Source organism: Mustela putorius, unplaced genomic scaffold (assembly GCF_011764305.1).
Source record: "Mustela putorius furo isolate JIRA1106 unplaced genomic scaffold, ASM1176430v1.1 tig00003899_pilon_pilon_pilon, whole genome shotgun sequence".
Classification (NCBI taxonomy): domain Eukaryota; kingdom Metazoa; phylum Chordata; class Mammalia; order Carnivora; family Mustelidae; genus Mustela; species Mustela putorius.
In genome coordinates this window covers 2674645-2691804 of record NW_025422048.1, presented here as the reverse complement: position 1 = coordinate 2691804, position 17160 = coordinate 2674645, and the positions used below count along the sequence as shown (strand labels likewise).

Genomic DNA, 17160 nt, shown 5'->3' with positions numbered 1-17160 from the left:
ATGTATGTGAAGAAGAGCAATGCCTTCCATGTTGTAAAACCTAATACATTTAATTCCCTATATTATTTGTTCTCTTTGTAATAACCAATAATGTTATAAAATATATTAATAATGATAAAGATATATAAATAATTATAAAGATAATGATTAATAATGATATCATTATATGTAATAATGATAAAGATCACTATTTAATGATAAATAAAGATATTTATATATAAATAATGATTAATAATGATAAAAAGCTGAACTTGCAGCCAAACTGCCAGAGTATGAATGCTGACTCAACCATTTACTACCTAGGTGATTTTTAAATTTTTTCTTACCCACTCTTGTCTCAGTCTCCTCATCTGAAAAGTGGAAATAATAGTACCTATCTCACAGGGTTATTGTTTTATAAAAGTTAAGTGATAAGAACAGTGCATGGCACACTGTAAATACTGTATTGATGTTAATGATAATATTTATGCTATTACTGAAATTATTATTATTATTATTATTGATCACTGTGAGCTTTTTTGAAACCCTTTACTCCTTTGATATATCAGTCAAAATGGGTCAGGTTAGCATGTAGTAACAAAAAATCTCAATGTCCTCAAACAAAAAAGATGTACTTCCCACACTACTTGTCTATCTCGGGTTTTAGTGAAGGGGAGACTGTCTTCTATGTCATCTTCAATAAAGGATACAGAATGATAGAGCCAAGGACACCTGGCATAATGTTACTTACTGTGGCCATGGAGAGGAACATGGAAAATTATGTATTATCCTTCCTCAGAAATGATTCATGTTATTTCCAGTCACATTTGGTTAGCCAAAGTCATCTATCTATGCCTAACTTCAAGGTTCTATGGAAGTACAATACAACCACAAAGCCAGAAGGACATGGATTAAAAATATGGAAAGTAAAAGTATTGACTATCACACTCAGTTTTCAAGATACTGCACACTAGGGGTTCTACCAAGACGTTTCTTTTTCTTCTTGGTCTCCTTCATAGGTTCCTCTTTTTCCCCTTCTACCTTAATGATAATGATGCTACAGGACTGGATCCTTGGCATAATTTTCTTCTCACTCTGCATACTTTCCTGAAGTGATCACATACATTCATATGGTTGTCCCAATATACTAACAATACCAAACTTTATATCTCTAGCTTATAACTGTCTTCTGATCTTAATATTTGTATATCCGGGACGCCTGGGTGGCTCAGTTGGTTAGACGACTGCCTTCGGCTCAGGTCATGATCCTGGAGTCCTGGGATCGAGTCCCACATGGGGCTCCCAGCTCCACCTGGAGTCTGCTTCTCTCTCTGACCTTCTCCTCGCTCATGATCTCTCCCACTGTCTCTCTCTCAAATAAATAAATAAAAAATCTTTAAAAAAAAAAAAGATTTGTATATCCAACTGCTATTACACACCTATCCCTAGATAATCTATAATCATTTAAAGCTCATCTTACCCAAAAATTAACCTTGCAGATTTATCCTAACTTTCTTCCAACTTTTATATGATCTGCCCCAGTTTTCAGCACCATCATTCGCCCATGTTATTTGGGTACTTATAACCTTAATCCCATCCTTCCTGTCATTCTAACATTGGCTGTTTTTACTATTTCCTCAATGTCTCTCCCCTTCTCCATCTTAATCTGCTGCTCTGAATGAGAACTTTACCACTCCTTGCCCAGATTATTTAAGCTGTCTACTAACCCACTTCTATAACTCCAGTTTTGTTCCTTTCAAATACATTCTTTACACTGTAACTGGAGTGGCATATGTAAATCAAAAACTGACCACCTCATTCTCTTGCTTCTGTTGAAGGAAACCATTCCATTGCTTGTAACGGCTAACTTGGTTTTCTCTGCCTAAAATATACTTCCTCTTTCCTCCCCTTAACACCTACAATTATCTTGGCTACATTCTACTTACTGAATAGTACAAAAATGAATGCTAATACTAATAATCAGGTGCTCTAAAACACACATACAGATGCACACACACATATATATACACACATATAAATATATACATTTACATATGTGTGTGTATACACACACATACATACATATGTAAATATATAAGATCTGAGAAAAGATCAATGAAATATATATGTTAATTTTATTGATCTTTTCTCCAGATTATTCTTCCCTTCTCTCCACCTTCTTTTTCCCACTTCTATCCACTTTCCCTCTTTTCTTTATCACTCTTTATTCTATTCTCATTTCTTCTCTAGTTTCTCAGCTCCTCCTCTATAATTCAACTTTTCTCTCAAGTACCCATTTGGTATCCATTCTTCTTTGCCTATCTTCTCCTCTACCAAATTCTTTCAGGAAAAACATCAATAAAGAGCAAGTTTAAGGTAATGGAAGACTAGGATATGGGAAAGGACACTTCATGTATTCACCACATATTTCAGTTTCATTGTACAAAACAACAACAACAACAAAAAAAAAAAAACAGCCACAGAATCTGCACTGAAAGATCAATTTTTTTCCATTCAATAATGCTAATTCAGTTACTTAAAACTGATATTCATTAATGTGTGAGGGAGCTTTAGGACAACTGGCAGAATAGGAATTAACAAAAACACAAAACAAGAACCATGAAAGTTTTTTAGTGTTTAGGGACAAAGAATATTATGGAACTGGAAATGTTTTTAAAGTCATTCTTTTTGAAGGCAAAATTACGATATATATATCGTATATGTGTGTGTGTGTGTGTGTGTGTGTGTGTGTGTAAGAATTATATTTATTTATTTTAAAGATTTATTTATTTTAGAGTGAGAACATGAGACGGGGAGAGGCAGAGGGAGAGGAAGAGACAAAATCTCAAGCAGACTCTGCCCTGAGTGTGGAGCCTGATGCAGGGTTTGATCTCACAGCATTGAAAGCCTGACTTGAACCAAAACCAAGAGCTGGATGCTTAACCAACTGAGCCATCCAGGTGCCTCTGTATATAAATGATATTTAAAGAAACATTCTAGGGGCACTTCACTGGCTCAGTTGTTTAAGCAGCTACCTTTAGCTCAGGTAATAATCTCAGGGTCCTGGGATTGACACCTGCATTGGGCTCCCTGCTCAGTGGGGAGTCTGCTTCTCTCTTTTCCTCTTCCTCTGCCCCTGGCCCTGCTTGTGCATTCTCTCTCTCAAATAAATAAAGTCTTTTAAAAATTTTAAAAAAAGAAACATTCTTAGGTTAATTAGATACCTCACTTACATCAAACTCCTCAGGATTCCCAGGCAATGTGGCATAAAAGATATGTTGTAATTTTTTATATGTTATATATAACATTGTGTGCTTCTGAAAATATCCATCATTATCTCATTTGATTCTCACAATTCTGCATTATAGGGAAAGTTTTTTGCTGCAGTTAAACAGCTTATTTTGACTATCACAGTGCTCTTCCTGTGTATATAGCTGTGAGTCTTTGAATTTAAGACCTTTGAATATGTATATGATTACATGTTAGGCTATATGTATCTCTGAGTATGGATACATTTATACATCTTGAACATATATCTCTGTGTGTCTGAGAATGTTCATATGTTCAACTCTCTTATTTATTTGTATATCTATAATATATGTCTCTATGAATGTGTGTACCTGCAAATATATAAAGCAGTATATACTAAATGTCCATTTCTAATCTGTAAACTTAACAGAACTTTCAATAGATAGCCTAAAACATGCTGTTTTCAAGCCCTACCCTGAATATGCTTTAGATGGGAGGTATCACTCACTGACCTCATTGTGTAGAGGAGGGTTCCATTGTCCACCAGTCTGAGCAGCTTGTTAGGTGTGGTCATGTTATGGGCTACTGATTTCTTGCCATTGTGAAAGAAGGTGTCAGGGGTCCAGATCTTACTAGCTAGGAGATTGTTCAGTGGAAGGATCTTCATGGGTCCATCAAATTTCAATCTTTCATCATGCCATGTCTGTCGAAAAAATACATCAATGGTGTACTCCTAGGGACAAAAAAACAGAGAATAATGAACATAGTTCTGATGAGGACCTATAGTGCCCTTAACAAATATTAATCAATTTGCAATATTTCCTCCAATGCACAGAAGCAGCAGTATATTAATAGTACTTACTGGAAGTATGGCAAATGATTATGATTGAAAAATGAAGCCATGGTGATCAATAATTATGAAAATAACATATCTGACAAGATTTTGTTGAGGAAGTTCACTGCCAACAATTCCTCACATGTCATACAAGCTGACACAAGAGTGCTTTATGAAAAGGCAAGAGCTCTGTTCTCTATGCAGTAGCATCTCTAATAAGAACAAACTCCTTACCTTGTCTCCTTTACTAAATGATCCAATATGAACATTAAAGGCCAATATTACAATCACCAGAAAATGAAAACCTTAAGTTTCAAAACACATTTCAGTTGAGTCTCACAAAATACAACTGATGAGTTTATATTTTTATTATCTTTGATAAATAAGGAACTCTTTCTTATAAATAAAAATAGACAAACAGAAAAATGGGTAAATAGCATACCAGAAAATTCATAAAATAGATAAAAATGCTAATAAACATGCAATTTTTTTTTCAAAATTGCTGTTAATCTAACTATAAATTAAAATAACAAATGTTTCAGGTTTTCGTAATAGCTGACTAAACTGTTTGGCTATACCTTCCTTTAGCTATTAATTATAAAATTAAAACATAAAGAGAGAAGATTAGAAGAAGGGAAAATAACCTATTTGAAAGCAATGGGGTACAAATGTAAGCAGACAAAAACTTGAAGAAAATTTACCCTTAAAAGATGGCAGTAGCAATGTGTGCCCCCCAAACTTAGAATTCCTGTGGCAGATACTACAGCTTTACTGGCTCAAGGTGGGAAATAATATGGAAATTTAGGGGTGGTACTCCTGGGAGCAAGACAGTCACAGAAGGGATGAGATCCCAAATCTGCATATATACTCTGCCCCAAATTTTGGCTATTACACTACACACACATGAACAAGACTTTGGGACTCTGTTAAAAAAAAATGCAGGCAGAAACCAGAGGGTAGTCTTCCACTAAATGACAGATGACAAAACTATGCTGAGTGATGTTTGTAAGCTTGGCAGAAATCAGAAAAATGCACTGGCTTAATATCTCAGAGGATAGGCCCCAAGGCTAGTCAGAGAGCTGAAAATTCAGGATAAAGTCCTGGAAGCAAGAAAACAACTGAGAGGTTGAGTCCCCAAATCTCAGTGCAAACCTTACCCAGATCTCTGATCACTAAACTGCCCGAGGCATGGGGGACACTTTTAGATATCCAGATATAATAAAGAAGCTGCCTAAAACTCTGTGGCTTAAAATACCTTAATGACTTTTAGTCATATGTAAGTTTCAATATCCTTCTCTTACCTAGAAAGCACTTCATAAATTGATCCTTATCTTCTTCTCTGAGCTCTTCTTCAACTACTCTTCCCTCTACAAATCAGCCAGTCTGGCTTTTCTCTTTTTCTAGCATACCAAGCACAGTTCTGACTAAGGATTAGAATATTATATAAATATCTAAATTGGGACATATTTGAGAGTCAGAAGAGTTTTTATCAAAAACTACGATAGGACAATTGGTATAAATCAAGACTGTTCTGGGTAAAAAGGTAGAACTAGACTCCCACATAAAGCCAAGACCCTGAATGGTTCCAACTTCAACAAAAAGGAGAACTAGGGAAAATGTACTAGATAAAACCATTCTACAACATGAAAATTCTAAAAGGAAATGTGTCTAACCAAGCATGGATACTGGATGGAGAGGGGTTTAAGGGAAGCATTTCTACTGAGATTTAGCAACCTCAAATCTAATTTTACATGGGATTGATGCCTAAATACACAGTATCATCCTGATTTTGAGTTTACAAGCTGAGAAATTAACATAGGAATTTGCTTCAATGTGGGGATACCTCTACTGCCTGAATTCTCTTCTAGGACTTTTATGGTTTCAAGTCTCAGATTCAGATCTTTAATCTGTTTTGAATTTGTTTTTGTGTGTGGTATAAGAATATGTTCTAGTTTCATTCTCTTACATGTTGCTGTCGAGTTTTCTCAACACCATTTGTTGAAGAGACCATCTTTTCCCATTGGATATTCTTGCCCCCTACGTTGTTTACTTGACCATATAATTGTGAGTTTATTTATAGGTTTTCTACTCTATTCTATTGATGTATGTGTCTATTTATGTGTTATTTCCAAGCTGTTTTGATTACTATAGCCTCTGAATGTAACTTGAAATCTGTAATTGTAGTTCCTTCTATTTTGCTTCTCTTCTTCAAAATTGCTTTGGAAATGGGTGTCTTTGCGATTTCCATATAAATGTTTGGATTTTTTGTTCTAGTTCTGTGAAAAATGCTGTTGGTAGTTTGATAGGGATTGCATTAAATGTTTAGTTTGCTTTAGGTTATATACATATTTTAACAATATTTGTTCTTCCAATCTATGAGCATGGAATCTCTTTCCATTTATTTGTGTTGTCTTCAATTTTTTGCATCAATGTTTTATTGTTTTTAGTGTATATGCCTTTCTCCCTTTGCTCAAGTTTATTCCTAGGAGTCTTATTATTTTTGGTCCAGTTGTAAATGGGATTGTTTTCTTAATGTTGCTTTCTGCTGTTTCATTGTTAATGTATAGAAATGGAACAGATTTCTGCATATTGATTTTGTATCCTGTGGATTTACTGAAATCATTAATCAGTTCTAGTTGGTTTTTCGTGGAATCTTTGGGGTTTTCTACATATAGTATCATATAATCTGCAAATAATGAAAGTTTTACTTCTTTCTTACTGATTTGGATGCCTTTTATTTCTTTTTGTTGTCTAACTGCTATGACTAAAGCTCCCAGTACTATGTTGAAAAAAAGTGGTGAGAGTGGACATCCTTATCTTATTCCTGACCTTAGGGGAAATGCTCTCAGTATTTTCCCATGTAGGATGACGTTGGTTGTGGGATTTTCATATGTGGCTTTTATTATGTTGAGGTAGGTTCCCTCCAATTCTACTTTGTTGAGGGATTTTTTTTATCTTGAATGAATGTTGTATTTTGTGAAATGCTTTTTCTGTATCTGTTGAAATCATCATGAGGATTTTAATCTTTTCTTTTATTGACATGATGTATTTTAATTGATTTGTGAATACCGAATCACCCTGCATGCTGAGAATAAATCCCACTTGATTGTGATGAATGATTTTTTTAAAATATGTTGTAATCCGGTTGCTAATATTTTATTTAGGAATTTTGCATTCATGTTCATGAGAGCTATTGACCTGTAGTTTTCTTATTTGTGGTGTTTGTCTTTATCTGGTTTTGGTATCAGGGTGATACTGGCCTCACAGAATGAACTTAGAAGCTTTCCTTCTATTCTTTAGAAATGTTTGAGAAGAATAGGTATTAACTCTTATTTAAATGTTTAGTAGAATTTCCCTGTGATGCCATCTAGTCATGGACTTTTGTTTTAAAATTGTATTTCTAAGGTGTTGACTATTTCTCCTCCTTCATTTCTAATTTTGAGTACTTTTTTTTCTCTCTCTTTTTGATGAATCTGACTAGAGGTTTATCAATTTTATTGATCTTTTCAAAGAACAAGTTCCTTGTTTCACTGATCTATTCAATTCCTTTTCTCATTTCTATATCATTTATTTCTGCTCTAATATTCTTTTATTTCACTCCATCTGCTGGTTTTGTTTGGTTTGTTGTTCTTTATCTAGCTCCTTTGAGTATAATGTTAGGTTGCTTATTTGAGATATTTCTTGTTTCTTGATGTGGGCCTGTATTTCTATAAACTTCCTCCTTTAGGACCATTTTTTGCTGTATCGCAAACATTTTGGACCATTGTGTTTTCATTTTCATTTGTTTCCATGTACTTTTAATTTTTTTCATTGATTTCTTGTTTGGCCTATTCATTGTTTAGTAGCATATTATTTAACCTCCATGTATTTGTGCTTTTTGCAGATTTTTTTTTTTTTTTGTGGTTGATTTCCAGTTTCATAGCATGTTGTCAGAAAGCATGCATGGTATTACTTTGATCTTTTTGAAATTGCTATCACTTGTTTTATGGCCTAAAATGTGATCTATTCTGGAGGATGTTCTACATGCACTTGAAAATAATATGTATTCTGCTGTTTTAGGATAGAATGTTCTGAATATAACTGTTAAACCCATCTAGTCTATTGTGTCATTCAAAGCCACTGTTTCTTTGTTGATTTTCTATTTAGATGCTCTGTCTATTGATGTAAGTGTGTCAAGAGTCCCTTGACTCAACTTTACAGATATACTTATTTTTACACTTTTGTGTTTCCTACTTTTCTTACTCCTATTTATGGTCTTTTTTTTTCCTGTCAAAAAGTCCCCTTTAGTATTTCTTGTAGGTGTTGTTTAGTTGTCATGAACTCCTTTAGTTTTTTGTTTGTCTGAGAAACTTTTTATCTCTCCTTCTATTCTGAATGATAGCTTTGCTGGATAGAGTATTCTTGGCTGCAGATTTTTCCCTTTCTGCAATCTGAATATATCACAATACCCGCTTCTAGCCTGCAAAGTTTCTCCTGAAAAATCAGCTGATTTTTATTGGGTTTCCTTTGTATGTAACTGTCTTCTTTTCTTTTGTAACATTTAAAATTATTTCTGTATCCTTTTTTTTTTTTACCATTTTATTACTATGTGTCTTTGTGTGGACCTCCTTGGGTTGAATGTGTTGGGGGATCACTGTGCCTCCTGAACTGGACATCTGTTTCCTTCTCCAGATTCAGGAAGTTTTCAGTTATTATTTCTTCAAATATATTTCCTGTATCCCTTTCTCTCTCTTTTTCTTCTGGGATCCCTATAATATTAATATGATTATGGTTGATGTGGTCTCTGAGTTCCCTAAGTCTATTCTCATTATGCATTATCTGTCTCTTATCTGTTCAGCTGGATTGCTTTCAATTGTTCTATCATCCATGTCACTGATATGATCCTCTGCTTCCTGTAGCTTACATGTGTTCCATCTATTGTATTTTTAATTACATTTATAGAGTTCTTCATCTCTGATATGTTATTTTTTATCTCTTTGTGAAGGGTCTCGCTGATGTCCTCTACTCTTTTCTCAAGTCCAATGAGTATCTTTATGATCATTGCCTTAAATTCTCTATCAAGCATATGACTTATTTCAGTTTCACTTAGATATTCTATTGTGATTTTTTTGTATTCTTTCATTTGGAACAAATTCTTCTGTCTTTTCATTTTGATACCTCTCTGTGTCTTTTTCTCTGTTTTAGGAAAGTCAGCTACACATTTTCCTCTTGAAAGTAGTGGCTTTATGAAGAAGAGTTTCTGTAGTGCCCTGCAGTGTAGTGACCCCTGTTCATCAGAACCTGGCACTTCAAGGAAGCCTCCTATGTGTGTTGCTTGCATCCTGCTGTTATGTCTGTGTAGCCTTCCTTTTCAGTCCAGAATTCTGCACTGACTTTCTGCCTGTTGTGGGCTGTGTGTGCACTCTGTGGTGTGAGACCCAGACATACTAGCTCTGAGGGAGAGCATAGACCATAGGAGGGTACAGGGGTGGGATGTTGGTGTTAGCAAAATTTGCACTGAGCTGCTAGTCCTAGGCTGATCCCTCAAATCACAGTGGTAATCAAGGGTGAGGCATGCAGCAGTGGAGGTAGCCAGGGGTACAAAGTATCTGTGTATGCAGTTGCTGGTCAAGGTGCACACGTGGCATTAACAAAGTTTATACTGAGCCACTAGCAATAGGCAGGATCCCTAAGCATGGTGGCCACATGGGTGCAGCACTCCAAGGCAAAAGCAGGGTGGGGCATGTGCAATGTAAATAAAATTTATATTAAGCCTCCATCAGAAAGGATGAATACCCAACTTTTGTAGCAACATGGATGAGACTGGAAGAGATTCTGCTGAGTGAAATAAGTCAAGCAGGGAGAGTCAATTATCATATGGTTTCACTTATTTGTGGAGCATAACAAATAGCATGGAGGACAAGGGGTGTTAGAGAGGAGAAGGGAGTTGGGGGAAATTGGAAGGGGAGGTGAATCATAAGAGACTATGGACTCTGAAAAACAATCTGAGGAGTTTGAAGTGGTGGGGGGTGGGAGGTTGGGGGAGCCAGGTGGTGGGTATTATAGAGGGCACGAGTTGCATGGAGCACTGGGTGTGGTGAAAAAATAATGAATACTGTTTTTCTGAAAATAAATAAATTTTAAAAATTTAAAAACAAATTTATATTAAGTCCAGGACACAGGCCAGCAAGCTTGGAGTGGACCAGTCCTTAGGAAAACTTGCTGGTGGGACACACTGCTAACAATTTAGGTAGCAAGTGTCTGTGTAGTCCCATCTCTCACAGGTGGCTCTGAGTTTATCTGGGGGGGAGGGAAAGAAAATGGCACCACAGCTTCTTTGTTCCCAGAGAAGTTCCCCAATACACTCCACAAAAATATAAACAGATCTCCCTCCAGTTGTGCAAGCTGTCACTTCTATGTTGCTTTTCCTCAGTTTGTTGTCTTTTTAAGGGCAGGGACCTGGCTATCAGTTACCCTTCCAGCTTACCCAATGCTGAGTCAGCTGACTTTTAAAACTCCAGGCTCCAAGTCCTGCCAGTTATACAAATTAATGGAATTCAGCCCCTCTGTTTTTCAAAGCCAGATGTCACAAGGATTTATTTTCCCTGTGTGGGCTCCCTTGTGCTTTCTCCTCTCCATGACCACAGTTCCATCCCTTCTGTGGGCAGCTCTCCACTACTGGTTCTGCCCTTCCCAACCTCTCCGATACACTTCTTCTCTACATTTGGTTGTGAAGTTTATTCTGCCAGTCTTTGGAGCACTCTCTCATTTATTGACTTAGATGTGTTATCTAGTTATAAATATGGGACGGGGCAAGCTTAGGGTCATCTTATTCCACCATCTTGCACTTCTCCACCAAAGAGCATCAGAAAATATGAAATATAAATATTTCTGATAAATAAATGATTGAATAAATCCTCATGAAAAGAACTATTAAAATAAGTTCTTAATGTAGTTGAAAATTAAAATAACAGGAAGATAGAAGAAGGAGCACAACTATTAACCAACATATGGTTAAACTAAACAAATACTGGCTCTCTACAAATGATCATAAGGGCTAACAAAACTAGGTGGAACAAATAACTAGAGTAAATCTAATGGAAGGAGGGAGTAGAGATATGTTGGTTAATGCATTGTTGTATTACTTGGGAAGAGAGTGGAGATATTTAACTTTAGGTCGAGTATGCATGTTAATGTTTAAAGTAACCACTAAAAAATGTACTAGACATAAAATATAAAACTTATAAAATAGTAGAGAAAAACAATTGGGAACATAGAAAATGCTTCAATCTATAGAAGACAAGTAAAAACAAAACATGTAAAAACATGGGGAAAAGAACAAATGACATAGTAGAAACAATATATTCTAAGGATAAATAGTGTAGCCACATGTTATGCATATATGAGTCATGCCTAAAGAAACATAAAAACACAGGTTAAGGGGTGCCTGGGTGGCTCAGTGGGTTAAGCGTCTGCCTTCAGCTCAGGTCGTGATCCCAGGGTCCTGGGATCGAGCCCCACGTTAGGGCTCTCTGCTCGGCAGAGAGCCTGCTTCCTCCTCTCTCTCTGCCTGCCTCTCTGCCTACTTGTGATCTCTCTCCCTCTGTCAAATAAATAAATAAAATCTTTTAAGAAAACACAGGTTAAAAGTAAAGCAATAGAAACATATATATGGGAAAATACTATCAAAATAATGTAGTAAAGCTATAACGTACAGAGTGGACTATAAGACAAACATTTTTCTTTGGGATAAAAATATCATTACATTAAAAAATAAAGTATATTCAATGGAAAAATACCAATTCTAAATTTTTATGTGTGAGATAACATGGACTCAAAATATATAAGACAAATTTGAATTAGAAGGAGAATGTAACACACCCATTGATTCTCAATGAATGAAAGAACAATCAGAACGATTTGTATGATTAAAATAAGTAATCAGGAAAATGCTACTAATATCAATTAGACACCATTACATGCTCATCAGAATGGCAAGAAACCCAAATGATAAGGGGAGCTAAGAGATAGATAGATCTCTATATAGATAGATATATATGTATCTGTATATATATAGACTTAATCACCTCTTAGTAAAACACATTTTTTACAAAAAATAAGTGATCATGTGCTAAGTCACAAAACAAATCTCGACACATAAATATTTCATATCCTTCAAACCATCTTTTTCAATATGAGGCATTAAATTAGATTATAAGCAAAGTTTTACATGTAAAAATTAAAAACCCTACTATAAAAATTTCAAGCAACAAAGAAAAACAATAATGGATATTAGGACTGAACAACACTGAAAGCGCTCACAGAATATGAAATCTTTCAGTGGGACACTCAAGTGGTACTTGGAAGGAAATTGATAGCTATAAAGAAACCTTAATGTTAGCCTTAAAAAAATAAAAGCTTAAACTAATCTATCTCAAGAAACCAGAAGAAACACATAGTACCCCAAGTAAAGTAAAGAAAAAGATAATTGACATTTGTGGGAAAGGCAGGGGTGCAGCAGTGACAGGAGCACCTCTGGCTTCTACTTCTGTTTCCTACTTTCCTTCCACCTCCAACCAACCATGGACATCCTGAAACCACCCTGCTCCCTCCACTCCCTGCCACTACTCATGATGCATGTTAGTCCCTGCACTGTGTGCTCCTCCATCTGGCCCATAGATGGTGGAGATCTGATGAGCTTCTAATAAAAAAGGAATAAGTATGGATGGATGGGAGGGAGAGAGGGAAGGAAGAATGAAAGAAAAAAAGTTATCCAAACAAATGCAAAAATTGGTGACACAGAAAACAAAAAATAAAAAATACATATGATAAACAAAACCTAAAACAGGTTACTTTGACAACACTTATAATATAGAAAAGGAGCCCCTGATAAGTTTAATAAAGAAAAAGAGACAAAATGGGGTGAACAACTGGGGATAGGGGTAGGAATACAGATTAAATAAGATTGGCCAAAAAATGTTTATTTTTGAACTGGGTAATTTGTACTTGAAGTTCCATTAAACTATTTTCTGTGTGTATGTGTGTGTGTGTCAGAATGTGTGTGTGTGTGTGTGTGTGTGTGTTATAATCACTACCATCTTGTAAAGAACAGATTATAGGGTGACAAGAGTAGAGAGGTCTGAGAAGTAGTTTAAATTGGGAACTCCTCTATGAACACAGATACAAAGAATCATGAAAAAAATAATAGTTAAACTAATACATGCATTTAAAAATCATTATCAAGTCTGATTTTTTTCAAGGAATGTAAAAGGTGACCTACATTAGAGAAAACTATTAATGTAATTAACTGTATTAATAGATTGAAGGAGAGAAATCATGCAATCATCTTAATAGGGGACAAAAGAAAAGTTGCAAAACTTCAAATACATTTATAAACACACACATACACACCTTAGAAAACTACCAATAAAATGTACAGTAGGTATATCTATATTTATTACTGTTCATTGTCAATTGTTTGTCCTTTCTAGAAAATCTTATAGAAACTCCCATATTATGAGTTCTGCCTTCATAAGATAGGAATCAAAACTTAAATTACCAGTGTTTTGGAGCTAGAATCAGACTAGTGACCTAAGAAACACCAATCACACAAACATGCACACACACACACGCATGCATTTCCAACAGTAAACTTCAGTTCAGTTCAGAAGTGTCAACATGAGGAAACAAGATCTGCATGGAGTTTCTATTTTTACTGTGGTGGTTGTAGTGTAGGTGATGGCAAAGTTACCTTGCTTTTAGTGGTCATATTGGCCACTAAACACATGAAAGAGTGCTTAACCTCAAAGGTAATCAGGAAAATGCCACTAATATCAATTAGACACAATTACATGCTCATCAGAATGGCAAAAAAATACTGTAATACTAGAAAGTTAACAAAACTGTGGAGAAATGAGCCTTTCATACCCTGCCAGTGGGATTATAAATTGTTACAACCCATTAAGATTGTAATTTGGGGGGCGCCTGGGTGGTTCAGTGGGTTAAGCCTCTGCCTTCGGCTCAGGTCATGATCCCAGGGTCCTGGGATCAAGCCCCACATCAGGCTCTCTGCTCAGCGGGGAGCCTGCTTCCTCCTCCCTCTCTCTCTGCCTGCCTCTCTGCTCCTTGTGATCTCTGTCTGTCAAATAAATAAATAAAATCTTTAAAAAAAAAAAAAGATTGTAATTTGGTCCTATCTGAAAAAAAAAAAAGTTAAAAATGTACAACTGCTACAAATAAAAAAAAATTATCTGTAAGTACATACCCTACAAAAACTCAAACCTGTTTTCAAGATGTGTACAAGAATGTTTATTCTTGGGGTGCCTGGGTGGTTCAGCAGGGTAAGCCTCTGCCTTCGGCTCAGGTCATGATCTCAGGGTCCTGGGATCGAGCCCCACATCAGGCTCTCTGCTCAGCGGGGAGCCTGCTTCCTCCTCTCCCTCTGCCTGCCTCTCTGCCTACTTGTGATCTCTCTCTCTCAAATAAACAAACAAACAAATAAATAAATAAAATCTTTAAAAAAGAATGTTTATTGTTATCAGTGTTTATAATAGCAAAAAATTTAGAAAGAGCCTAAATGAACATTGGCAAGATAATTGGACAAATATATAAATAAAAAATATGCATACACTGAAATACTGTATAGCAGTTAAAATAAATGAATTAGAGTTAAATGTATCAAAAACAATAACTTCTGATACATGGTTGAAAAAAATTATAAAATAATACACAAGCTATGATCCATTTTATAATTTGAAATATATTTATAATTTGAAAACCACTATGTGTTATTTATTGTAATATTTGCTTTTTCCGTGTGATATATACATTTTTAGTTATAAGTCTAGAATATGTGTAGAAATGACCAAAAAAAGAAAATTCATTGTTTTAATTATCTCTAATTGGGGAGAGAGTGAGAGAGAAAAATGGAATCAGGAAAAGGTACATAGGGGACTTCATCTATATCACCAAAGATTTTTTTATTATGAGAAAAAACATGGAAAAATTTTTAAGATTTAAAAAAGCTAGGTTATGGGTATCCATTTTTAACATTATTTTTTGTATAGTCAGAATTATTGGGGGAAATCATATAGCGATTATTTGTTCCATAAGTATACCATGACCTTTGGCCAAAAGCAATCAACTTTGACCTGACCATTCTAACAATGAAATAAATTCCTTCTTTGCAAATTGAATCCTTGTATACTCTCAAAAAATGATGGCCTCCAAACTGACAAATAAATGTCATTGTTTTGTGAGGCATTTAAATAAAATATCCCAGATAATAAACTTAAATCTGCCCCCTGGGAAAGGCACTACACTAGGCAAAGATGACTTATAGCACTTGGGGAAGAATTTCTGGTTTAGTGTTAGACCCTGAATGTCTTCAATTCTCTAACACTGTGCAGTGTATCAAAGCAGGCTTCTAGAAAGTGACTACAAGTCTGATTTAATTTTAGCAGGTTCTATGGCTAAGGTACTTGGCAATTGCATTACAGTAAAGGCATTCATTGCCTCATAGGTAGACCACTCCCCTCTTATTTTCCCCCCTTTGCTCTTTGCCTTCTTACCATCATTCTGAATTTTGAAGAATTATAATCCACCTGTCCCTTTCAATTGCTTTTAGTCCTTGAAATAGTCTTATTAGCATTGTTTATGTGGCCTTCCCATCTATTTCACATAAAAGTAGCCAGGAGATTTCTGGGCATGGATTCCTAGGCAAAACCCCATAGACGTGGACTCCTATGTTGCATCTGGGAGTATAGTATCTTATAGAATAAGAGGAAACTGACAGCTCAAGAGGCTTTCAAAATAGACAAAGGCTCCCCTTCATTCTGTGACTTAACTACTTGTAAGTGAGGTCTTAAAATGAACATAGCCACTTTTTCCAGTGCTAGGCAGGAAACAGGTACAACAATTTCAAGCCCACTGCCACCAGGAAAGAGGTCTCTGTGCTAATTTCTTTTTAATCAACACCAATTTCTTCTTTTATGGTCTTTGGATACTCTGGTAACTTTGCATGATTTTCACAAACAGTAGTCAGACTAAAATATATACCATCTGTTAAAAAGAATCATGATTATATCTTTTATGAATTCATATTCATAGCCTCTTTCTTCTTTTTTTTTTTTCATTAGGCTATTTGATTAGTTCTCTTATTGTATTACTTGCCTCATAGCCTGGCTGTCCACTGTATACCCTGGGAAGTTTCTCTGTCGACAAGTAGCAGCTGACAGTTGTTACCAAGCAGGTATCTTAACAGTTAAAGCATCCCTGGGAAGAGAGTGATGTTGACAATACCTAGAATTGGCATTTTAAGTTTCCCAGTTGTTCTCATTCTGACTCTACTAACATGCTCTTTGTCCTCCTAATTTTCTCACTAGCTTTATCAGTACATTAAGATAGACCCTGGGTCCCTGAACCTGTGGCATGTCAAAATCTGGGGCCTTAGGAAGGAGTTTAGCTTAGAAGGTGTTTCAGACTAGGAGAGCATCCAAATTTTCTCAGCTGTTAGCTTTCTTTTTTTCCAGCTTTACTGAGTTATGATTGTCAAATAAAAATCATATACATTTAAGTTGTACAATGTGATTTGTAAAGATGTATAATGTGACCATTTAATATATGTATACACTGTGAAATAATTACCACAATCAAATTAACACTTCTATCACCTCATATAGTCACCTGTGTTTGTGTGTGTGTGTGGTAAGAACACTTAAGATCTACTCTCTTAGAGAATTATCAACTGTCACCTTTCTACCTTCCTTTCCAATCACTGGTCATATGCATAGCATTCCATTTCTAAGCCGGTATCCCACTTTCTCTGCATTCTGATTCAAAGGCTCTTGAGAGACCAGGGAAAATTTCCACTTGCCAAGAGTCATTGCTCACTGGTGAGGAATAAACATAACCAATTTAAGAGAGAAGAGGCAATGAAACTGCATTTTCACTAATTTTTTTGCAACATTCTCTTCATTGTTACCTATACCATTCTTTCCATATATGGATTGAGAAAATGGTGTAAATTCTTCTAAAAATAGAAAGTCATAGAAGGTCATACAGCCTTGGATAATTCAAATTGGAATTGTATCCCTTCTCTGTCTCCTGGAAGAGCATGG

General features: G+C 35.5%; 1 protein-coding gene across 2 annotated transcripts in view; it reads right to left on the bottom strand.

Moving 5' to 3' along the window:
* GABRA3 (gamma-aminobutyric acid type A receptor subunit alpha3) overlaps positions 1-17160 on the bottom strand; it is a 393257-nt gene that overhangs the window by 114761 nt on the left and 261336 nt on the right. For both annotated transcript variants that reach the window (XM_004776653.2, XM_013047929.2), the window contains exon 5: positions 3741-3961. In XM_004776653.2, the coding sequence (XP_004776710.1) occupies positions 3741-3961 (221 nt within the window). The remainder of the gene's footprint in view (positions 1-3740; positions 3962-17160) is intronic.